Below are 26,536 nucleotides of genomic sequence, written 5' to 3' on the forward strand. Positions count from 1 at the left end.
TCTCATGGAGCTTCATACCAGGCCCAGATATAAAAATGAGAAGAATATTTCCTTCTTACTGAAATGAGCATGCATGCGAGTTGGTGTCCATAAACGGAACCTGTCAATCAGGATGTGACCGGTAAATTTAACAATGGATTACAGAGCTGCTGTTTTGACTGGCAGAAACAAAAACAAAGTTCATAATTAAAATATGCGCAATACTGGATTAAATAGAGAGATATTTACACTGCTCTCCAGTACTTAGATTCCAGCGCTGTCATGAAAAGCTACAAAAAGACATGTACTTATTTATAGAACAAAAATATTACTTACACTGCTGTTCATTGTTAACATCCTTTATTTAGATCTTAGGAACTCAAAATGGCACTTTTTATCTTTCCCACTAATGTTCAGATCACTAGGAAAAAAGTAAAATTCTTCCAGTAAAACGAAATAAGCCAAGAATCACTTGAACATATTTATCATTATCACTTCTGCCTTCCTTAAGAACTAGGCCCGTGTTAAAACGCAAACTTTCCAAGAAAACTTACACTAGACACTTAATTTTCTATTAATGAATATTAAACTTATGTGTTCCTTTCTCTTTCAAGTTCTGCCTCAACTCATAAATTTCATCCCTCTATTCCTCTAAACCTAGCAGATTATGATGATAGGAATACACTATTTAAAGGACACAAAAAAAAAATCCCTTCCTCTTTTTCTACCTCGCATCCATCCAAACCTACCTGAAAGGAATAAATACTCCATTTTAAAATCTGGCAGGCAAACTATGGCAAGTGTAAGTCATAAATGAATCAATATGAGGATGCCACATCTCAGGTAACATTATCTTAACCACCTTTACAAATGTCAAAGTCTCAGGAATGCTTTAAGAAATGTTTAACCTGATGTGCACACGTGCCTCAGGCAGACAGTCTGAAACTGCATGTGCTATGCCCATACAACCACGGAAAGGTCAAAGAACTAACTTAACTTGAACATAAACCTGGCAATAGCAGCAATAAAATCATCATTGCCATCATCACCTCAGAAAATCACTGTATCCAACATTTCCAACATGTTAAAGCAGGCTTTCAGCTTTGTGCACTCCTCCTAATTTCAGATGCCTTTATAAAACTGCACCTGTTCAGGCAGAGGAGTTGTACAGAATGGTGATAAATCCCAACTTTTCCAGCTTTATATTCTTCAACAGAAATAGGTAACAGACCCTAGATTAAAGAGCCCAAACCAGCATTTCCTAGAGCAGCCCACAAAAGCACAGGCTAAACCCACTAGCAAGCACATTCACAGCTGTTTCCTACTTCATCAGTCAAGTCAACATGATCTAATAAGTAGCTTACCAGTCAGTGTCAGTCCACAGAATGACTCCATTTAGTCTGTCACTCCTTCCCTTCTCAGAGAAGGTGGGAGTGTAGGTGCTTAGGGAGAAACTGCTTCCCCAAACACCTCCTCCTTAGCACTGTAACCTGAAAGACAGCACCAGCCACTAGCATGTTCCTCATGCTTTCTCACCCTCCTTCAGCAGGCAAAAGCAGCCTCTAAGTTCCTGCTCCTCTTGCAGGTACAACCAGGCTTGTCTTGCAGAGGAGGAAGGCTGCTTGTATGGGCTGTAAAGGCAGTATCCAACCCACACAAACTGTCTAGAAGTTGAGTCCGAGCCCTGTGGCTAAAAAGACTAGATCAACCTAAGTTAATCAAATTTGTTTTGCCTATTAGACAAATGCAACAGTGGCCCCCCAGCTTTCAGCCTACAAATGTCCTTAGACCTCAGCCTTTACTGGAAGAACTGGAAATTACACATTGCTCATCAACAACTCTGGGGGCGAGGTAAATATGTACACTGACTCTGCTCCATTCTGAATCTAAGTGTTCTCCCATAGAAGACAGGTTTACTAAGAAAAGAAAAAAAGAAGCCACGAACATATACCTTGTTACAGCCTGCACAGCAACACTGGAGTGTCAAGTTCCCAATTCTCACCCCAGAAACTGGAATGTAGATGCCAAACAGAAATGAGGGGTTTAAGTTTCCCAGTGTGCCAGCTGTAAAGATATATTTGTAGACAGGGGCTGGATTGTTTCTCCCCTCAACAAATCCTAGAGGGAGGCCACCAGTCAGGAGGGCAGAGCTCACAAAACTGAACAAGTGTCAATGAAACTTGACCTGGGGAGGAAGTTTTGCCCTACTGAGTGCAACTGAGAACGTGGAAAGGAAGACATATCCAGCAGTGATTCAATAGCGAAGTAGTTAACACTGCTGCTAAATAATTTACTTTCTAATAAGGAAATTTACCACCTACAGCTGCACTTCCACTTCCAGAGGATACAGGTCTTGTGTTTTGCCTGAGAAATTGCAACGTTCAGCCTAATAAAGCCGATTCTGATACCTCTAATGTTGGTGGAGAGGGAAGTATATAACAACTGCTTTTTCCTCCTAAAAGCTTTCCTGCTTCACATAGTGATTTGTTACAGATATTTCTCAAATCATAAAGATTTATGCCTCAAACCCTGTATTATGTAACTCTGCAGATACAGTTCTACTACTTGAGGACATCAGATGTTACTTGTGAAACCTCAATCTCTTCCTTTTCCCATGAGGACAACAGTTACAGGGATGTGCTTCCAGTTAGTTGCACAGCAAACTCTCCTGCCAGTATGCCCTGCAGATAGAGTGGTGTATCTCTAACCACTTCTCAACACCAGTTTGATTTAACTGGAGCACTGATTGAAGTCAGTGCAACCCACACCCAAAACACCTTTGTTTTCAAATCCAAGTTATCTTCTTGTAAGTGTCTGGATTTTCTCACTGCTCTGGAGCTCTTCTATAGCTATACAATCTTAAATAATGGAACGCCCTCAGCCACACATTGGGACTACAGACATGGGTGTTACAGACTACTGGATTTTTAGGGGGAGTCTCACTGCACATTAACACTTGGGTATGCATGTGTGCAGAAGATATTGAAAAAAGTGATGTCCATTCCTCTGGATTCATCTGCTGTGTAGGAGCTATGCTGTAACAAGAGTCAGGTGGATAGATCAATCTGTCTTGGAGACAATCTATTTAATACATTTCTGAGATGCCAGGAGGCACACATAACAAAACAAACTGCCTTCCTCTTAAGTGTTCCAGAAAACTGTCACCAGGGTTTAGTAATATGATGACAACTTCCTCAAATTGTTCCAGGGGAACTTCCTAGACCACTGGTCCACTGCCCCACAAGCCGCACTACAGGCGCACCCCTGTGCTCCATCCACACTTTCCAGCTCTTTTAAAAGCAGTAACCTTGACTTCAAGAGAATATTAACAGCAGGAGTCCTGAGTCCCCCACTACTAGTCAAAGGTCATTTCCCGTTCAGTGGAAGTTTATTACTGGTCTAAATGACAGACAGCTAAAAATGCCTCCTATGACCTAGCTGCTATGCCATTTGCATTGATTCACTTGCCATCAACCTGTTGGCATCAAAAATTAAATTAGTTTCCTAAGTAAACAATCAAAATTCTTTCATATTTTAGAAAAAAAAGATAATTTAATTAAGACAATGGGGTTTAGTAAAGATTTCTTACTAAAAGCTTTTGAATAAGTTTCTTCTTACAAAATACATTACACTATAAAGAGAAAAATAGTACAAAACCATAAACATAACAAACAGGGAAAGAAATAGAGACAGAGTTTCACAAGCAGCAACAAATCAGCTTTTCCCCATCTGCCACAAGGAAAAGCTGTGGATAACTCCTCCAAAGATGGACCTTGCAAACAGACTATGCAAGAGCAGACAGTGAGACACAAGAGAACATCAGTCTGGTTGTCAATAAAAGCAGGGAAGCAATTGCAGTGCATGCTTTGAAATCAGTGGTCATATAAAGATACTGACAAAGCAAAAAGAGCTACTCAGGAAAGGAAATAGCATAAGCCCATTTTCTTCATGCATGGCAAAGCTCATTGCTGAGCAAAAAGATGCCACTGAAAGGAAAGGAATCCAACAGTGAACAAGGGGTTCAGTGTTCAGTCAAGAATGAACTGCTCAATTATTGCCGGCGCTGACCACCACAAGAAACAGTGATGTTATTAACAACCAGCAAAATACAAACTGGTAACAGTTTTACAAGGCAAATTCCAAACATTTCCCATTGATGAAATAACAGAATGAAAATACTCCAGTGAGTTATGTTGATGCATGTGAGACCACAACATTGTCTGGAAAAGGAAACTAGTGGTAACAGAACTTTTCATCCATGTTCACTCAGAGGTGGGAGGAATGCACCAAGAAGTGGCTTTGTAGTTTTTTCTGTTGTATAGAAAACAGCCATCTTTACTTTAGAAATTAACATGCACAAATTCATATGTAACTCATTAAAAAAGTTCAAAAGTCTGTACGTAACATTTAAAAAATTAAACATTCGGTGTCAGGAACCACCACAACATAGAGATGTGCCTTATGTAGTCATAGTTCCTCATTCATGTTCCATACTGCGATCATTATACGATTGCCATCTGCCCTTGGTCCACACAGAGTGAAAGCTGGAAAATGAGCTGCAATTCTTCTGCTTGTTTCTAAAACTGGAAAATGTTTTATTAAATTGGACAATTTGCACAAGGAAAAAAGGGATTTAGGTCATGAGATTAAGATTGTCAAATGTTATTTCTGTGCCTCTATTTCTTCACCTGAGAGTTTGAATATGCTGTTGGCAGCCTAATATTTCAGAAGTGCTCAATAGTCATGTCTTTTCCAGTGTCTTGGCAGATGTATTTGCAGTCTGTGCTGTCAGTGGACTTAAAAGCATCTGCATATAGAAAGTACTATCTAATGCCTTGAACTCTTATTGTATAGACCTTGAACACATCTTGCATCCAAAATTATTGATTTTTTTAACCCTAAATCTGTGAGTAAACTGATTGCTCTTTCACACAGATTTCTTCAGATTACCGTGAAGATAGATTAAGATTTATGAACCCTTAAATACCCATGTGCAGAGGACCAAAGAAAAGCTTAGAAAAATCAGTACCACCATCTTCACAGCAGAAGTAACTAGTGTAAGATAATACAAAGAGTCACTGAACAAAATTTAACAGTAAGGTATTCATAAATATTATATGTTAAGTGAGCACTTAATATGTGAAACAAACACTCATGCACTTTTACACCTCGTTGTAAAAGGTAGAGTATAAATAAGCCTATGTACATATTTGCACGGATTATTGAAATTCTATCTTTAGCCTTGTGAGTGTATGCCTTTGAACCTTAACGACTTCTCTGTACTTGGGAAACCACAACTGGGAAACCTCTCCCCCTCTTTTTTCTTTTAAGAGGAAGAACAGGAAAAAAGAATAAAATAGTAACTTCACTAATATATTTCTTCAAAAATCCATAGAGAAAGAGTTTCTCATGTTCTTGATAGATGCTGGAAATAATTCTGCTTTACAGAAAGATCTTATTTTGAATTTAATTCTGACAACCTGCTAAACTGACAAGAATGAAAAAGGATTTTTTGGAGTTGAGGACTGCTAAAATACAGCGTAAGAACAGTAGTCTTAATTTTTGGGAGAAAAAAAAAAATAAAGGAGGGGGCAGTTCAAGAAAGAGCTATATAGCATCTTCTGAAGGTATCCAAAAGAATAAAAGTGTGCCAAAACTGTAGCAGTAAACAGAAGAGACCACATCAAAGTAAGCTAGTGAGTTTATATGGCCTTGGGAAATGACAGGAAATATAAAATGGTGAATATAATTGTAACCAAAGTCCTAGACAAAGAGAAATGTGATGGAGTAGAAAGGAAATACACAAGTACTTAGGGTCAAAGTTAGGAAGATTAAGGCAAAAACATGCTTTATTTGGCAAGAGACAAAGGAAACACTAAAGAAAAGGGGTTCTTCATATGTATGTCAAAAAACAGGAAGGAAGCTATAAAAGTATTATTTAACTAGAGAGTTAAAACAAACCAACAATTGACTGTAAGACTACATTAGATTTTAATAATCTTCATAAAGGAGAAAAAAAAAAAGCAGTTAATTACAGCAAGCCATCTAACAAAATGAGAAAAAAAAATGGATGTTAAGGAGACTAAGGATTTCTTAAGAATCATTAGATATATTCCTATATCATATTACTGAAGAATTATTTGCATCCAAGTCAGAGGAAGCTTTGCTTCAGAGTAGTTTAGGAACTCAGCAAAGCAAACTAAAGGGAGAGGCAGCAAGGTCTCAGAGCATGGTAGAAGAGCAAACACAGCAGCAACTTAAAAGTGAGAAAGGGAGGAGAAAGCAGGAACTAAGAATGTTACAGATCAGACATAGCAGCTGTGATACTCAGAAGTGCCAAACACACTATGGAGAGTTAAAAGCTACTTTAACTTTGTTAAGAACAGTATCTAGTTTCCTTTTTGATATCAGCACCGTAGCTGATCACAACAAAGCCTTCGATGCTGACCCATATGACATTCGCAAAAGCGGTAACGTAGTCTTCACAAATAAACCACAGGAAGAATGAGAAAACAGCATTCTGGTTGCAAAACTACCCCGAAAAATACCCATTCAGCTAAGCGGACATTTCAAGCATCATATAGGAAACCACAGCCATTTCTTGCATGATCCGATTTTTAGCAGTAATTACAGAGTGGCTTACCAGTAACTCCGCCACACTAACATACATGGTAAGTGACATAAATCCAAGAGAAAATGTCAGTGCTTTCATAAGCAGGGTTAAAAGCAGTTTCGACATGAAAGAGAGATGGTCTAAAATCAGTGTGATTGAGTAAGGAAAAACACAGATGTAAAGCACCACTTTGAAAGGGTAACAGTGTAAGTACTACTATGAAGAAAAAGCAATCAGCTTTACAATATGACTACTGAAGAGAAGTTCCCAGGTTAACTTGCAGTAAATGAGACTTAGAATGAATATCAGGTTAAAAAAATAATAAACACTGCAGCAAAACTGGAAAAATCCCTGTTCTTGGAACTTTTTTAAGGAATAGGTTAGACCAGCACTTGTCAGTGATCATCTCAGTATACTTGATCCTGTCACATGTCACACCTCTGGCAGGGCTGCTGCCAAATGATTGCTGGACACGGCCCATAACTGTGAGAGATACTCAAAGCTACAGCGCCATGACTGAATTCCCAGTGTGGTTAAGGGAGAGTTATGTGAGAAACAGCTGAACTCTGGAAGCAGCTCCAGGAGGGGAAGCATGAACGAACAGCACATCAGGGTGACCGCACCAGTACTGCCAAGCACTGCTGAGATTACTGAGGGAACAGTGCAAGCGCTATCAAATTTGATTATGATTTAGCAAGATTGGAATCAATGGGGAAAACTAATTAGGGATAGGGTGGTCCTTTGGGAGAAGACTGGTACAGAGGAAGGGAGGTATGAAGGTGGTAAAAAGGAAGGCGAAGAAGGAGGAAAGGGATAACAACCACAGGCAATTAGTACCTACCAGGTAGCCTTGTGCTGCTCATCACCATAGCCTTAAATGAGGGCAGCCAGAGAAGCCGGTGGTTCTGAGTCTATCACAAGAATCAAACCTGCTTCTGATGTCAGGAGAACTGGGGCTGGGAGAGAGGTTTAGGCTCTCCCTAGTCAGCAGGATAATGGTGAGGCAGTGGGACCAGCATCTTAGCATCGCCACATTGGTGCTTGTATGTCCCCAACCTTTTCCTACTAGCCTTGTGAAATTCCCTTTCATCCTTGCACTTCCACAACACTTTTGCAGTGTCAAAGGAGCAGAATGTAAGTCCTACAACTTCATTCATCCTTAACACGAAAAAATAATTTCCAGCATATTTTCAAGGACAAAGTGACCTACTTCCTATCTGCCCTGTGGAATGTCACCAAGCTACAGTGCAATGGAAAAATGTAATCTGTCTTTGTCTTGGCCACTCCATAACAATTTCAGTTAAATGTTTGGATTAATAGTGTATTCCCTTTTCACAAGCAATAAGCCCTTTGACAGCTGGGACTTAATCTCAGCAGCCTTTGAAGGAGATGGAAGAAACAGTAAAACCATGACGTGCAAGACTCCAACATCTAAGTGAACTTACTAAAACAAAAGTTTCATGGACTCTGAATTCACCATAAACATTACTTTCAAATTTGTTTCATTTACAATATGGTTCTGGAAAAAAACAAGCCAAACCTTTTCTCAAATATCTAGAACTTTAAATTGTCATATTCATTGATTTCTTTAATTTTACTTTATGTGACTGACACTTATCTGCAATTCTGCACTGAAACTGAAGTGAGCATTCAGAAACCTTCTGGTCATCTTCAAAATAAGGGGAAAAATTCTCAGTAAAAAGCATTCTTAAGGAAGGCTGAATGCTTCGGAAAAAAAAAAAAAATTCCTGCTATATACTTTGCATCTTAATGGAAATTCTTTGGTTCCTTGATCTGATTCCAAACATCTGTGAGTGCAGCATGCCCTAATAATATCCGTGGGAGTATCCCTAGAGCTCATGGCACTGTTAAAACACCCATTCAGAACACAATGGGTGTTTTATGGCCACTGTTACTTTAACTCTCTCTATAAATTACACATAACATTTGCTAGACTACATATGCAATGAAAAGGCCACGCATCTGGTAACTCAGAGAATATACTCTGTTTCTATGTGGAATTAAATATGTGCCCCACATATTGTATGCTCCCTTGATTTAATCAGTCACTGTCTAACAAATACTGCATTTCACCCTTTTCTCATCGAGAAATTGATATTAATTAGCTTTTAGTATGATAATGTCTTCTACGTAAGATGATCATCCTAAAAAGTAAATAATACTATTTTGTAGCATTCAATCAGAAAATGGAATGGTTTATTAGACAGACAGCACTGGATTCTGCACTGTCCACTGGGTTGGCAAGCTATCATTGCTGAAGATGTACAGAGTCACTGAAACATGCCACGTAATTCTGAGGGCCTGAAGCCGACTTCTCTCAAAAAACTGAGAATAAAAATAGTATGGAAATGTAGGGAAAACTGACAGGCTATAAAGTATTTTTCATTGTAAGACTTCCACTTTCGCTAATTAGATGTACACAACTTCATTACAATAATATACAGCTATGGATGGCAGGAAAAAACAGCATAAAGACGATACTTCAGAATTACAAGAAACAAAAGCAGCATTCAAACATACTGGAGGAGCAAATCCCTACAACTCAGCAAAACAACTCGAGATACCTAAAAATTGCCTCTACTGTGTAAAGAGAATTTTTCAGAAATGTGCAAGTAACCACACAGATCCTAGTTCTGACTCAAATGTGGTTCCAGATCAGAACAACATACCAGGACATGACACAGCACACTTAAGGAACCATGACTCCATGACTACTACTGGACTTGGGACTGCCAGAGAAAGAAGTGTTGGAACAAAGAATTCTTCACAAGTTTTCTTACTTATCTACATACTCCTACACTGCAGGCACAGCTTCTGGCAGAGATGAGCGTAGAACACAGATTAGTCTCAACTTTCTCTCAGGGATGCCAAGTGGTCAGTGACTTCCAGGAAGATAAAAATCACATGGCAAATATTGAAGAACGTAACTGCTATCTAGGCATATCTAAAAGCATTTCCTAGAGGGAGGGTTTGACCACACTCAGAAGAAAATCGGGTAGACATCATCTGCTCTATGACTCGTACCTCTAAAAGCTAGGCATGCAACTAGAGAGAAAGACCATAGTACCATCCATAAAGGAACACCCCATATTCTGGACAATCTAGGAAATTAAGATAACAAGGTATATTGCAGAGCTTTCAGTGCACAGTTTATGTGCAGCAATCACAGGCATGTTAATGAAGTACACACCCTTCTAGACAACAGAGCATCTAAGTATCTGCAGATACAACCCTCCACCAGAAAGTTCACCTACAAAAAAATAAAAAGGTTTGCAAGTCTGCTACTGCATCCAGCCAACAGACTGCATCTCAAATCCACCTAAGTGTTGAAGCTGCAGCCACACAGATTCTGGATCCAAATTTGGCCAACCTCCCAACCTTGGGTGTCCTGTTGCAGTATTAAATCTCTCATCTTGCTCTTTACTATAAATGGTAAACAACCTTACGATGGTTTTCCCATGCACTCCAGCCATAATTTATCAGGGCACTGCCATTTTGAACCAACTCATTGTTATCTATCCTTACCATAACAGCTTTCTTCTTTAATGGGAACTAGCTGCTGTCTGTAACCCTGGACTACAGAATCAGGCTGCACAACAAGAGCTTTTACTGTTAAGTTACTGATATCAGCATCTTGGTGGTTAACAAAGCAGTAAGCAACTGTAAAGCTTTCATCTTAATTCTTTGCTATGTGCAGAGCTTCTTAAAATTCCTCTTGCAAAACTCACCAAAATTTCTCTTTGTTCCTCCAGATTTTTTAAAAAGTTTGAAAACTCATGTAGTGATGCATCTGTAATACAAAACCAGGAAAAAAAAAAGTAAGTTTAATCACATTGCAGGATGGCATGGCAACATATGGCCACTTTTAGTCACTTCTTACCTACCTATGTATCTTTCATCATCTGTCTCTGCATCACCAATGAATTCAAATTTAAAGTCTCTTAGAGAATGGGCAAATTTTCTCTGGGCTGCTGAAAGGTCTGCAAGAAAAAAAAAGCACAGATTGAAGGTTAGGAAATAATTTTAAGAATGCTGGAAGATATCCCTACCACTAGAATAATCAACACTGACAAGAAACTCTTAACACCAGTTCGCCTAAGGACATCACAAGACAAGCAACATTGTCTAATGTTCTTCTGATCTCATCTGGGAATCTGTTCCATACATTTCTTTATACAAGGCTATATAGTAGAAAGCAAGTGTCATCACGTGCAGTATTAGACCTATGCTTAAGCTTCTCTATACCACAATTTAGGGCACAGGCCACACGAACAGATTTGTAACTACAGAAGTTTTTAGGTACAACACCACTCAGAATAAGCTGTGCCAGTTGCCTTATTTTGCTAACCTCAATTCACTAGGATATTTATGAGCAAAAGTACACATCTTAGGGTTTTCTATGTATTATACATTTATAGTTCTGCTAGTGAAACATTTATACTTAAAATTTAAAAGAATTGTTGCACTGGAACTAAATAGAAAATCCACGGAGTTAAACTATGCCTAAAGTTAAATTAAATGCACATCATTTTTTGTATAATAACCATTTTGTAATATTCCTAACATATTTTCTTCAACCCAATTTTTACTTACTACTGTCTGACAACAGTCTTACTACTGTCTGGGTCAGAGGGCAGCACTCTTGCATCCCTCAGGAAGTGATCTGACTCTATTATTATACACAATATCATCATTATAAACCCTTATTAAGATGTCTAAAGCTGAAAATAAGCAGTGTGTACACACTTCTCTGTTGTGCTGATACATGCAGGCTGGGAGAGTCACGAGTTCCAGAAAGAATTGCCCAGTGGGAAAAAAGGATGCATGTCCTGGTAGACTCCTACCCAGCAGTAAAGGTTTTACTCACATTTTTGTTCTTAGCCAAGGTTGAGGACAATTTGAAATACTTAGTTAAACTATAATCTTTTTCTTACCACATGCAGTTCTAAAGGGCTAAGAACAACTCTTAAGAGCTAAGCATTTTGTTCTTTAACATTAACTGGAGCTAAGAGACTACAGACTTGGGCTTTTTTTGTTGTTCTTCTTTTGTTTGATGTTTGGTGGTTTTGTTTTTTTTTTTCAAAGAACAACCTTGCATCCCACACATCATATGTTTTATCATGTCATAATCAAGCACAACTTCAACATATAATGCTGCACTGGAAGTTGAGTTCAACCACTTAGAAGGGTAACTCAGAAATACTCTACAAACAGCAATACACATCCTAAAATGAAAAAAATGCTTTCTCTTCATTGCTGTTCCATATTCCTTTCTTTTCACCCATTTCTCATTAGTCCTTTCCTCTCCTTCTGTGTAAAATGGTGGTGACGCCATGCTGCCAGGTACTCACCTCCATTTTGCAACTGCTTCTAAAGTCTGTACATGTACTCTTCAAGACATGAAGCAGCAGAATGCCGCACAAGGTTGAAGGAAGAAGGATGAGAAGGTTGAAGGGAAATAAAAAAAAAGTAACAATTCCCATGGAAACATGGGTATTTAACTCAAATGTCTTGGGGGCTAAATGGCTGTTCATAAAGCAGACAGCAAAAGAAACAAGTTTTGCCAGCTGAGAAAGGCTTAAATACGGAAAAGAACAAGTTCCTTAAACATCTAATGTTATGCTTACTTGTGAGCCAGGTCATAACACAAGGCTGAAAATTTATGGAAAAATAATACCAACAATAATCTCACAAAACTTATTTAATTTTCCTCAATCTGATAATCCCCTGCCAAAGCCCTATCACATGAGAGCTAGCCCCGCGCTAGAGGAAGGAATTGTTTATTACATTCTCTCCCACACGTAGGGTGAAGCATTCAAATACTGCTGAGCAAGGTACATGTTAACAGAAGGAACGCAGCACCACATGCACACACACACACACCTTTCCATGCATTTCTCTCCACTGAATCTGCTAAGGGACTGGAAATGACTGACTGAAGGCTAATTAAGGTAGGCTTGGAAGCAATGACTGTTTAACACACTAAAGGTAGATTTGAAAAGTTCCTGTATTAAAACCATGAAGACAGTCAATTTTTGCAACATCTTCCACAAATCATCTCTGAAATGTTGAGGAACTGCTCCAGAAAATTCTGGAAAGCATCAGGGGGTGGGAGGAGGTTGGGGTTTAGGACATGAACGATCTGATGGATCAAGAAAAACTAAATACCTGGACACTGAACCAAGGCTTAGAAGGTAAGACAACAAAACAGGAAGAACTTTTCCAACAGATTTTAAGAACTTGGCACTTTCAACAAAGGTGAGAAGTCAATGGAACAATAAAAGCTAATCACATGTTGCAAGATGTAACTGGAAAGAAAGAAACCTGACTGGGGGAAGAATAGCCATTTGGTTCAACATACTGCTGCTGTGATCAGAGTCCTAACTGTTGCCAAAATAGATTTTTAATCCTGTTTACTCAGCAGATGTTAACTACAAGATTCATCCTCCAATATTTATGTATCATCCACCAGTCTCGTTTTATTTAGCTAAATTTACATTTAAGGTCACACACTGTTTCCATTCCCTATGTCAAAACAGCACCGGTCTAACACAAAACCAACACCTTGCTCAGCAGAACCACTGGTGCCCAGCTATGCACAGGAATGGAAGAACCTCTGGTCTGCCTCCTGCTAAACTAAAAGAGGCAAAACTAAGTATCAAGTATACAATGGAAGAAAACTTTCCCCAAAGGTCAGAGCAGGAGTACTAAACTCGTTTTGCTATTGCACCAGAAAAATTATGAGGATGATGTCTGGGCTCAAAAAGACAATACAGCCCTGTGCTGGATTTTCTTGCCATCTGACAAACCATGGCCAAACCCGGGACGGTCTGCAGTCAAACTTTCTGCTGTGGGGAAACAGTATGAAACTGCTCCAGCCTTTGCCCTGATAAATTCCAAGTATCCTACAATACATACAGAGACATTCACGTAATTTTAAGCATTTATAAAACTCTACAAAAACAAACTAGATGCTGATGTCATCACAAGCACTATCCGCTGTTACTACTATGTTATAATTTAAATGCTGACCATTGTTGCTTAAGCTAGAAATTTCGTATGTGTTAACTTGGCTTTCTTCCATTCTGTGTCAGAAGAGCTTTATTACAGCAAAATTAGTCAGCTGGCACTGACAGGTACATCCCAGTATTGTTCCACATCAGCATTAAAGCTTGCAACACCAGTATGTGCTATATAACAGACTGTAAACATATACAGATTCCAGCTACATACATCAGAGTAAGACAGTACACGAGTACAGTATGCATCAAACAGCACAAGCAGTTACACTGATTATCCAAATAATATGGCAGCCTACTGAAAAAAAAACACGGTGAGAACTTAGGAGGCCTGAAAATAATTATTTTATTCTCTTTAATCTCCACATTCCACACAGTAACACCAAACAGAAAGGCTAAGGAAACAGTAATGGGGTTGTTGCTTGTTGAAAGCTACTACTATAACTTAAAGGGAGGAAAAGGGCATTCAAGATCAAAGAGCGTGGAAGTATCAGCCAAACACTAACATTCTTTCCTGAATAATCCTGACAAACCCTTAAGGCAGAGTTATTTCAAAGACTCACTTTCTTAAGACAATAAAAGAAACCAAGCATCTGTTAAGTATTTTGACCAAAAAAAAAATGAAGAGAAAGACAGGCACATTTCCAAAGAGAGAAGGGAGGGTCGTAAGGACACCAGGGCTTTTAGTTTTCTTCTTTGTTACAGTTCATATCAGTAAACTGTACTTTTTTCATGTTTGAATGTAACTACTTAAAAACCACACCAGAAGAAACAGGAGCAGTCGCCAGCTCCCCCGCTCTGCTCTGAAACTCTTGGGTAACAAGGGCTCCTGTCAGTTCATCCTGTGCCAGATGCACAGCTGGTGCCCCACACAAATACCTCTACATTTTTCCATTTGGATTTGGAGGAAAATATTGTTATTCCTTATCTGAGTTTGGGCCGAGCCAACATAACACCATTAGTTGCTAGGCGGTGGCCAGCCCTCACAGCACCAGACTCCAATTGTTCTCTTCAAGATTAGTACTAACTTCACATTAGCTACCTAAACTAACACTCGCCCACAAAGCCTAGATTGCTTTTGCATGACAGGAGAATTACCTGCTTGTAACAGCTTCTTGCATTAGTGTTAGTATTTTTCTACAGCAATATACAGATTCCTATACCAAGTCCCACACTTACTGTATCGTGATGACTGTTTAAGAACTGGATTTACATTCAGGGATCAGTGCTGGGACTGATCTTGTTCAACATCTTTGTCGCTGACATGGACAGTGGGATTGAGTGCACCCTCAGCAAGTTTGCTGATGACGCCAAGCTGCGCGGTTCGGTTGATAGGCTGGAGGGAAGGAATGCCATACAGAGGGATCTTGACATGCTTGTGAGGTGGGCTGGTACCAACCTCATGAAGTTTAACCATGCCAAGTACAAGGTCCTACACCTTGGGTCAGAGCAATCCCAGGCACAGCTACAGGTTGGGCAGAGAAGAGATTCAGAGCAGCCCTGCGGAGAAGGACTTCCGTGTGTTGGTTGATGAGAAAATGAGCGTGAGCTGGCTTCCATATGCGGTTGCAGCCCAGAAAGCCAGCCATATCCTGGGCTGCATCAAAAGGAACGTGACCAGCAGGTTGAAGGTGATTCTGCCCCTCTCCTCTGCTCTCATGAGACCTCACCTGGAGTACTGTGTACAGTTCTGGTGTCCTCAACATAAAAAGGACATGGAACTGTTGGAACAAGTCCAGAGAAGGGCCACGAGGATGATCAGGGGACTGGAGCACCTCCCGTATGAAGACAGGCTGAGGAAGTTGGGGCTGTTCAGCCTGGAGAAGAGAAGGTGGCGTGGAGACCTCATAGAAGCCTCCCAGTATCTGAAGGGGGCCTATAGGGATGCTGGGGAAGGACTTTTCCTCAGGGACTGTAAGAGGACAAGAGGTAATGGGTTAAAACTTAAACAGGGGAAGTTTAGATTGGACATAAGGAGGAAGTTCTTCACTGTTAGGGTGGTGAGGCACTGGAATGGGCTGCCCAAGGAAGCTGTGAATGCTCCATCCCTGGCAGTGTTCAAGGCCAGGTTGGACAGAGCCTTGGGTGAGACAGTTTAGTGTTAGGTGTCCCTGTCCACGGCAGGGGGTTGGAACTAGATGAACTTTTCCAACCCTAAGTATTCTATGATTCTACATTGCTATTCCCTACCCCTAACTACAAATCTTATCGACACTAACAGATACAGAACCACAGAATGGTTTGCGTTCAAAAGGATCTTAAGATTGTTTAGTTCCAACCCCCTTCCACTAGACCAGGCTGCTCAAGGCCCCATCAAACCTGGCCTTGAATACTGTCGAGGATGAAGTATTCACAAATTCTCTGGGCAACCTATTCCAATGCCTTACCCTCACAGTAAAGAATTTTCTTATATCTAGCCTGAACTTCCCCTGTGTAAGTTTGAACCCATCACCCCTTCTCCTATCACTACAGTCCCTGATTAAGAGGCCCTCTCCAGCATCTTTGCAGGCCCTCTTCATATACTGGAAAGTTGCTATGAGGTTTCCACACAGCCTTCCTTTCTCGAGGTTTAACAGCCCCAGTTTTCTCAACCTGCCTTCATATGGGAACACAGGACCCATCCCACCATGTTTCATTAATGCTGATAATATCATATCCCCATAGATGTGCACACATCTCTAATTTGTTTTGTTTACTCCCCATACTACGTGCATTTGTATAGAGGAAAATAAGCTCAAGGAATGACAGATTTCTAGCAGCTTCATTCAACACGGATTAAAAATGCTCTGGTCTCATTCAACAACATTCTCCTCAAAAACCTAAAAGGTTAAAACAATATTTAGATTTTACTACTAAGCTTGTCTTCAAGGATCTTACTACATTAAGGACTAATAAGTAGACTTCTTGATGCATTTAACTCACAGTAGGCCAAGATCAGGCAAGCCACACAGAGACATGAAACAGGCAAGGACAAGCTGTGTGAGAGCCAGCCCTTCCCCTCTTCTTCCCAGCCATCAGTTTCAGTTTCACAAACTAGTGAAGCAGCTTCAGAGCAAAAGAGTACTCAAAATAGTTTGTCCAAGAGATGTGGTATGGACTCATATGACACTTCATATGAAACACCTATCACCTCAACACATACAAAAGCAACTCCCTGTTTCTCCTGTGTCCCCTTCAGTAAGGTAAACAATGAATCTAATATAATCCATGACACTGAGAACAGGATTTAATTATTACCTTAGTAAGGTGGATAAACAGTATTTATTTATCAACTTAGCAGATGCAAGCCATGTGGCAGATTCTTAAGAGCAGGGACCGTTCCAACTCCCTGAAACCAAATAAACTTTTTACTACTTATTCTTATCTGCTAAGTATAATGGGGAGGGGGAATCATCAGAACAGACAAAAATGACAAATAAAGCTAAAATAGTTATTCATTCCATTCGAAAGCCGGAATGGAAATAGACTTCAAAGACTACAAGGTTTCTGGACTCCTGTTTTGACAACATTAAGTTACCCATAGCAACTCATGAGTTTCTGAAAGCTTAGCAAATTTAAGTATAAGGATTATAAATGCACTCATTACTGACTTGTCAAGTTGCTCAATATCCCCCTTCGCCCCAGCATAACAAAGTGTAAGCATATTTGGATCACCCTATGCCCTTAAAACACGTAAGAAAACTCACCACATCTTGCCATTTCAGTTTAATTCAACTAGCAACACAGCATCCTGCTCCTACAGGCCCAAAGGCACCTTTCCAGCTGCAGCTCCAGAGCATCCAGCAGTTCACAGCTTCACACTCTCCACACTCCTACACTCAAGTCTCAGACAAATCTACACTAACTGTACTAAAGTTACAATGTGTTTTACTATGTACTAAAAACCTTCAGAAATTTGGTGTCAACAATATTACTCTATATAGTTTACACATATGTGCAAACACCAATGAGTGTTTAAATTTTCAACATACAACAAAAAAATAGGAAGAGCTAGCAAATAGCAGCAGCATTTTAGGAAATGTCTTCCAAATTTTAACATAGGGTTTTGTTTCCAAAACAAAAAAGCTTTGCATTCTTTGCATTTCAGCATCACACAGAAAAAAGGAAATTTCAAGAAAAAAAATGAAAACCAAACAACCCTAAGGTAATTTATATGTAAATACACAAATAACCACCTTAGGAACCTTAATCTCTAATGGAATTCTTCTTTTTAACTCATCACAGATAGGAATTGATTATGGTCTTCTGTTACACTAGAAGTCCAAATTTTGTCACAACTCTCCCCACTAATGGCAACAGGAAGTGAACATCTAGAAGCCAAAAAAGAAAAGCATGTTTTTCTCACCCAATCTAGGAAGAGAGAAAACTGAATATTGAGGCAGTGCATTCTTCAGAATGGTGCCTCTGTTAGGAACTGACTGGGTGCACGCTGGGGTCATTAGCTGTGGCATAATCACATGACAAGTAAGAACAGGCTATTTAGCCTGAACAAGCCACATGTAAATGGTACAACAAAGATATTCTAACCTCCTCCCCACATCTTAAAAGAGAGAACTACCTTATTTTTGCAAGATTTCTATTTCACAGACATAGAAATAGAAAGTATTTCATAATATTTCATAGAAATACTTCATAGGTTACTTCCGTCATTTTATGATTTTCCTTCTTTCAAATGCCTAATCCCATAGTCTAAATGCCACTATCTGCCACATCAATCAAAACAGGCAAGTTAAGAAAGCTCCCAAATTTTGACAGAGTACACTTACTTTCATAGATATGTAAAATTAGTTGCCGTAACCTCCAACCATTGTTTTCTCTTACAGAAAGCATGCATAAATAACATCAAACACACATTATATCTACCTTCTGCAGTGAAAACAGACTTCAATCATGTCTCCTCTTTCTACCCTTGCAAGTAGAAGGGTACAAACTCCATGTTCCCCCACCAAGAAACAACTAATTTACATGCTCGTTACTACATATGAAATGTCACAAAATAGCATCTTATGTGAGTATGGCCAAAGTGCCAAAACATGTTGGTACCACCCCTCAGCTGCATCACACCTCCTTGGACTCAAGTTACTTGCCTTTTTAGCTGGGTTTTTGAAATCAGCAAAGCAACCCTACACGCTGCCAAGGGCATTTCCCTCTTTGCACCACAGGCAAAACAGCACATTTAGTTTATCAGCGGATATTAAGGCTCTCCCAGAGCATCTCTTACCAAGAAATGCACCCCTCTGCCAGCTCAGATGGTGACTGAAACTTTCAGATCTGCTCTTCAGAAACACAGTTACAATTCATGACACAAAAACACAAGCTGTAACACTGACCCTACAACCCTGCCAATAAACTCACTGCTCTTGGGGGGGGGGGGGAGAAACATTCCTGCAGCCATCCTGACCTAAGACCTGTATCCTACAGAGTCTACTGAAAGATCAGGCAACCACGATGGAAGTTATTGTGGAGTACACAAAGATAATTTTCTTCAAAGGAATCATAGCCATATTCCTGATTCTTACAATCTCCATGTCTCCAGCAACAAAATGGACCAAAAGTCTACTATAAAAAGAAGTAGTAAATCAGAAAGCAAGGAGTAAGAAAACAAAATTTGCAATGCAGAAAACTATGACAGCATCCCATTAAATTCACATGGATCCCAAAGATAAAAACTAGCAGTTCTGGATTTGCTGCAAAGGTTTCCCTCTATCACATATCAAACAGCAGCAAGAGAGATATCAATGTTCTGCATATAATCTGTTCCCAAAAGAAAACCACAACAATCCAGAAACAACAGTCTGAATACACAATACCAAAATAGTTGGTACCATCAAATACCATCAAAGCTTTCACCAGTATAACTTTCTGCAACACCTTCAGCTCTATAAGTAGCACAGACATGGGGCCTGTTTTCCATAAGTGACTGAAACAGGAAACATGAAATGAAAATATTCCTTTTTAGAGATCAGGATTTTACTACTATTAATGTAGAAGTGTATGGATTGAGAACGTGAAATTACACTTCTAGTAGTGAATTTTCTAACAGAAACTTAAAACTGACTTAAGTCTTTCATAAGACAACTCTAATTATTATGTGGAACATAAAAATCCAGATGTTGTATCTGTCAATTGACATTCTTGTCTAACACCACAGATTTGAAAGCCCTCCTGCATTTATTCATGGCTTCGCTACTCACAGTTATTCTGTAGGATGACTATGCTCCTGTTTCACAAACATTTATATCCTAAATGAAGCTATTGATGTCTCAAGGACAACTTGCAAACAAGCAAGGGTGTTCAGTAGCTAGTAAATCAGAAGACCATACTGCTTAAGGATGAAAAACTGTGTTAGATAACTGAAAACATTCTCAATTCTGTAAAACAAGTAAAACAGTTTCAGGAAAAAAATGTGTTTATTGTACAGATACTTATCCAACATCAGCATTCTGAATGTTGTAATTCTGGAGTATTGCTTTCTTTCCCACACTTATTTCCCAGACAGTAACTGTAATGTTCACATGAAACAGAATATATTGTGTTGAAATACTATTTTGATTGCAACAGAAAAGACCAATTCACTGTTGAGTAGAAGCTCTGCTTTGCAACAATATTCTCCAACTCATGAGTTCTGTGGTTGGGTAGCAACCCGACTTGATCAAATCTACACTGAATATGAACAAAGAAGCACTAACCGCTCACATCTCATCTTATATGAGATTCTCTGACTTCAGAGCAATTTTCAAGAAGGACATGTCTACCTAACTTGTTCAAAATTCACTCGGGTGAATTTTCACACAGTAGGAGGACCTGACCCATCACAGGGACACAGATTTTCTCCTTCCATGAAACAGGACTAACTTTGTTACTTGATGCCTATTGTCTCAGGTAGCACATGTACAACTGCAATTTCATGGAGTGGAAAAAGTTGGAGGGGTAGCACAGCTCAGCCCGGATGTGAATGTCATAGCGAACATGCCAACTTCCAGATGATTCACATGCTGCCATTCAGCACAAACATCATCTTAAGAGAGTTCACATCCAATAAATAGTTTCAGCAAGACTTTTTTTATTTCCATAGCAGCAAGCAAGGTGGAGCAAAAGGAAAAAAACAGCAAACCTCCTTTCCCCAGTTTGCAGCTAAACTGAACAGGATTTCACATACAATAAAGGCCTTTTTTTTCCAGAAAGAGCTCTGCCTGCTTAGTTCCAGACATCTGCAAGTGTTGGTGCTTTTCACAAGAAGCCAGAAGAAAACTCCATAATGGGAAGTGAGCAGCCAAAACACAAGCAGAGCTGGTAGCCACCTCCCTAACAAACGACTAAAGCAAGTATTTTTATCATCTTTAAAAGCACATGCTGTTCAACTGATGGTTTGAAATATTTTATGAAGCTGTATATCAAGTCTGCAGAAACGTCAACATTCAACATGAAGAGCTTTGCAAAAAAAAAAAAAGCATCATTCATAATGTTTTCCTTCTTCAAAATGGCAGATCTCTCAAAACACTGTTGCATGTGTGGAACTACTGCCTGCCTGAACATTCGCGTACATAGACAAAAACCAACAGGGAGATCAAACTTTCAAGATACCGTGATTTCTCCACAATAAAACATGTCCAAACATGCACCCAGCACATATAATTAGAATGTTACACAAAATGGCTACCGAATACTTTGTCATGATTAAGACCATAAAAGGTTCATAAAATAGTTACATTTTTACCAGTTCCTCTGCCATGAGTCATGAAAATTAAAAGTTCTTCCAGTAGGCCTAGAAAGACCTTGGATAGTACAGCTGTGTTTTCCAAGTGCAACAGGATTCAAGCGGAAGAGGTCAGAGGAAAACACAATGAGGAAGCGGACAAATGAGCAACTGAGATTTATAATCCAATAACTAATGGCCAGGTGCCCAACTTTTGGGCTATTTATCTATTAAAAGGTGAGAGTTATAGTGCATTTTTGGACAATACTTGCCAATTTAGTGCATTTATATACCAAAGAAAACCCTTAAAGGCAAATTCAAAATGCAGAAGGTAGAAATTCTGGCAAGATTTCCAGTAAATTCCTTTTATGGAGGTATACTTTTTTTTGTTCACCATAGATGAGCCAGCATGAATCTTGAGCATCAAGAAGGATAGAATGACCACCACAGGCCCCTGAAGAGGGAAGAGCTCAAGAACAACTTTGCTGTAGCTACACAAAAGTGAAATGAATCCAAGTTTTGACAAAGAAAACAGCTGGTAGCAACTGTGGTGCAGAAAACAGCCTGTACATATGTCATATGATTTCCAGAGAAAGTACAGGATAGCAGAGCAGTAGGTAGCTAAACCAGATGCTCAAATTAAAAAAAAAAAAAAAAAAAAGAAAGGGGGGGTGGGGCTGTTACTATAGTTTTTCAAAACTGTTAATGGGGATTTTAAGTGTAAAGCAACACAACAGTTGTCTGTGAAAAGGAATTTTTCTGATAGCTCTAGCTGGCTAAATCATATTAAAACTGAAGCTTCTAATTAGGTTAGACCAAAACCATATACATATACCACAGAATATTTCAGTGTCTGTACACTGAATACAGGATTCCTTTAATAAAAACAGCAGAAAGCACTGAAATACATGAAATGTCAAAGTAAAGGATGAAACTTAAAAGTAAACTCACTGCTCTCACCATTGTTTTTTTAAAGTTGTTGCTACAGGAAGCTCTGATGTTCCAGCATCATTTCACCTGCCAGCTTCTCTGATTATTGCAATTTGTCAGGGCAGAAGAATAAAGTTACTGCTCATGCCATCAATAACTGCCAACAGAGCTTGCCAGGAAACATTTAAGTATTCAACTATGTAGTATGTCATATGCCAAAAGAGAAACTACTCATCTCTCATCTAGATAGTTGTGCAATATTTGAACTCAATGTGCAAAGTAATCCTGTAATCCTTCTGACAGCTTTGGATTAGAAATTTGAGGCCAATGAATCAATTGAAGGATATTACTATGTATGGAGACAAACAAACTTACTAACTCTGATTAGGAAAACACCTTTGACTTTAAAGTTACTGGCACACAAGAATGTGAAAGCCTCATTACTCTGGGATTTCAGTACATTTCTTCAAACTGAGTTTTCAGTCTGGATAGCAGTGGCAACTGGTTTCTAAATCAAAGATCACTAAATGATCAGAAACCGAACCAAAACAATTCAGCAAAAGCAATTTAGGATAGTCAAGAGCAACTGCCATATCCTCATGAGAACCACAAGGCATGAAAGGAACATCTTGCAATCCCACACTGCTATACCAACATGACTTAGAAGCAGGAAACAAAGCTGGTTTAGTCTGAAATGTGAAAGTTGCATTAGAATTCTGTTTTCAAACAAAAGGAAGACTTACAGTATACAAGACAGTAAGAATCTTTTCTAGATTACTTACATCCTTTATGCTTTCACACAAGAATTAGCTTAAATTTATTATCTCCATTTTAGAGAAAAGACAAGCTGGTTTTGTTTCCAAATTAGTGGAATGTGTAACATTTAAGAGTAAAAGCAACATCCTACATAACATTTTTGATTTTTCCATAACTTTTTTCAGCTGCATTACTATGCACTCTGCATTTCTGATGCAAGGTGCTGTCATGAGAGAGCAGTTTCTTGCATAAGTCAAGCAATACTACAGAAGTATTCACAACCTCCCTTATAAACTACTAGGTATTTACTGCACTGACAGTGACTATCTTCACCACTTTAATGATATGAGGGACACTTTATATAATAGAGTAGAAGTTCAATACTTGGTTTAGTAGTGTTTGAGCTTCACTGATAGAAGCTGAGCAAAAAGAGCAAGGCAGCATTTCCAAAGAGAAAGTAGCTTTATAAAACAACATTTGTATTTCACAGAATCATAGGATGGTTTGAGTTGGAAGGGACCTTAAAGTTCATCTAGTTCCAACCCACCTGCCCTGGGCAGGTACACCTACCACTGCACTGCAAGCCTCATCCAACCTGGCTTTGAACACTGCCAGGGATGGGGCAGCCACAACTCCTCTGGGCAACATGTATTTTGTAAGTTTCTATTACCATTTCCGGTGCTGACACATTACTAAGATCTGGATAATTTGTTTTTAAACAGGAAGTATTGATTTTTGCTTTGTCTCTCTTTCCTGGACCCACCAAAAACAGTTTATATTCAAGTACCCTCTCTGCTTATCATCAGCCATAGGATGCAGAATTCTCTTGCTAGCCCAGGCATAGTCAGCATACTCACAGCTTTAACTGCATGTGTGAGAGCAAGTGAAAAGTGGACAAAAAGGGAGCAGAAAACTAAAGCTGACCCACAACTGGCCACAAATGTTGTCAAAATAAAAATTTAAACATGGGTTCCCTTCTATAAAATGAGAAAAAAAAAATGAAATAAATCCATTCTACCAGCCTAATAGCCCAAATGAGGACCAGCTTGGCCAGTGACAATCTATGTTATATACTCATTCAGGTTGGAAAAGACCTTTAAGATCATCAAGTTGAACCATTAACCTAACATTGCCAAATCCATCACTAAACCATGTCCCTGAGCATCACATCTACCTGTTTTTTAAATACCTCCCAGGATGGTGACTCCACTACTTTCTGAATGTTCCAATGGTCCACAACCCTTTCAGTGGAAAAATTTCTCCTATTACCCAACCTAAACCTCCCTTGGCACAACTTGAGTCCATTTCCTCTTGTCCTATTGCTCATTACTTGGGAATTGAGATCAACGCCCATCTCATTACAACCTCTTTTCAGGTAGCTGTGAGAGCCTTCTCTTCTCCAGACTAAATAGCTCCAGTTCCCTCAGTCGTTCCTCGTAAGACTTGAGCTCTATGTTCTTCATCAGCTTTGTTGTCCTTCTTTGAACACGCTCCAGCACCTCAATGTCCCTCTTGTAGCGAGGAGCCCAAAGCTGAACACTAATCTGAGATACAGCCTCACCCATGACAAGTACAGGGGGATGATCATTTCCCTAGTCCTGCTGGCCACACTAGTTCTCATACAAGCGAGAACGCTATTGGCCTTCTTGGTCACCTGGGACCACTGTTATATATGCAATGTCCACAGAAGAATTCTAGATTTCAGTATTGTTTCCTGAAATCACTACAGTACAAGTAAGGGGTGTTAAATTATTCACCAATCAGAAGGAAATGCTTCAGCTTCCACTAGTGAACATATGGTATCTGTTGAACACAGGAAGGGAGTTACACACATTTACACCTACATACACAGAATTGTTCTACAGAGGGGGGAAAAAAAAAACAAAACAAAACACTGTGTCCTGCACTCCAGCTGGACTGGCTTTATAGCTCAAGCTTTAGCACTCACTGGTACAAACTGTCCTGGCTGATCGCAAAACTTCACATGTGCATGCCTTTCAAAACAGATTATTTATTCATACATCAAGCTTGGAAGCAAGCAGAAAACAACAAAGATGATGAAAGAAAGGAAAGTCATTAACAGTCCCTGACACCAAACAAAACAAAAACTTGAAAAACAGCACCAAACAAAAAAATATCGTGACAATTGTGAGCTATAATTGCCTGACTATGCCTAAATTTTATCAGGCTGGAAGGGAAGACAAAGTAGTTGTCCTCTGTCCCACCTTCTGCCTTGAAAAACACAAAAAAAGAGAAAATGTTACCAGTTAAAAATCATTATTTAGCTTACCAAACTGCCACGTGGCTCATCTCAGTTTATGCATTCAGAGTACAAATCAACAAGAAAACTACTTGTTTGGCAGATATTTCAGTGAAAAGGGCTCTTCTGTAAACCGTCTTAAAAATAATAGAATCATAGAATAGTTAGGGTCGGAAAGGACCTTAAGATCATCTAGTTCCAACCCCCCTGCCATGGGCAGGGACACCTCGCACTAAACCACATCACCCAAGACTCCATCCCAGATTTAAACAGTTTTCTGTGGATCCCACTAAAGAGATGGTGCTTAATACTCTCAAATCTCTGGTATGAGGCAAATGAACAATCTGGAGTGACCAAGCCTCTGTCTTTTGAAATGGAAATGTAGGTGACAAGATTGCTGTACAGAAACCACTGATCTCTGCAAAATAAAAATTCATAGGCTGTTAAGGAGAAATATGTACTTAAGTCTGTTACTAAAAAAGTTTGTGTTTATCATAGGTCTTCAGAAAAATAAACACTTAAGTTTTGAAAGCAACGACACTGTGAGTCACAGATTCTCAAGTCTCTAGAGAAAAAAGTATTAGCATGGTAAATTGACCATATACTAGGAATCTACAACCCACAAATCTCAGTATAATAGCAGTGGGATCATGGCGTTCTGCATGCAAAAGAGCCCAGCAGAAAATACTAACTTAGTAAAGCCACACTTAAGACAAACTTCAGGACTTGAATCACAACAGCCATGCTGCAACACTCCAGTTATTGCATGCTTCAATGACGATTTGCAGCCTCTCTATTTTAGGGAGATTTTCTTTTTCTCCTCTATTTTTAGTACATTCTTTCAAGGATGAAGAAAATTAGATTAAAATAAACTAGTATGGTAAAAGAAACCCCATTATGCTTTTCTAAAGCTCTCTAATTAGCATGAGAGACAAGAATGGTCATAGAGGCAGAACACGAGATACATGACTGAAAGAAGTAAGAAAGACTAGTTAACATTGCTAGAGTTACTTACAAACATCAAAAAGAACCTGATCTTCTTGATGGGGGAGGGAAGGAGGGGAATATTTACTCATTTTAGTCCTCTCCCTTCTCTTTGGCTTTTCCTTTAAATGGTGAGGGAGCAAGGGACAGGGAAACAAAACCCACAAATCCCACACCTGTGTCCTTCCTAATGCAATACCCCTTGATTTCTCATAAGTTTTTATATTACATGGATTCCAGCTCTAAAACCAGAACCTTTAACAAATACTTACTGAAGT

General features: G+C 39.2%; 1 protein-coding gene across 3 annotated transcripts in view; it reads right to left on the minus strand.

Annotated features, from left to right (window-relative positions):
* The window catches only part of ARHGAP10 (Rho GTPase activating protein 10), a 152,545-nt gene that overhangs the window by 98,545 nt on the left and 27,464 nt on the right, over positions 1-26,536 (minus strand). For all 3 annotated transcript variants that reach the window (XM_061441003.1, XM_061440995.1, XM_061440986.1), the window contains exons 2-3: positions 10,498-10,593; positions 10,342-10,403 (exon numbers count right to left, since the gene is read on the minus strand). In XM_061441003.1, coding sequence (XP_061296987.1) covers positions 10,342-10,403; positions 10,498-10,593 — 158 coding nt within the window. The remainder of the gene's footprint in view (positions 1-10,341; positions 10,404-10,497; positions 10,594-26,536) is intronic.

The sequence above is a fragment of the Pezoporus flaviventris genome, unplaced genomic scaffold (assembly GCF_033815535.1).
Source record: "Pezoporus flaviventris isolate CSIRO_AGI_PZ_B2104156 unplaced genomic scaffold, CSIRO_AGI_Pfla_v1 ptg000002l, whole genome shotgun sequence".
Classification (NCBI taxonomy): domain Eukaryota; kingdom Metazoa; phylum Chordata; class Aves; order Psittaciformes; family Psittacidae; genus Pezoporus; species Pezoporus flaviventris.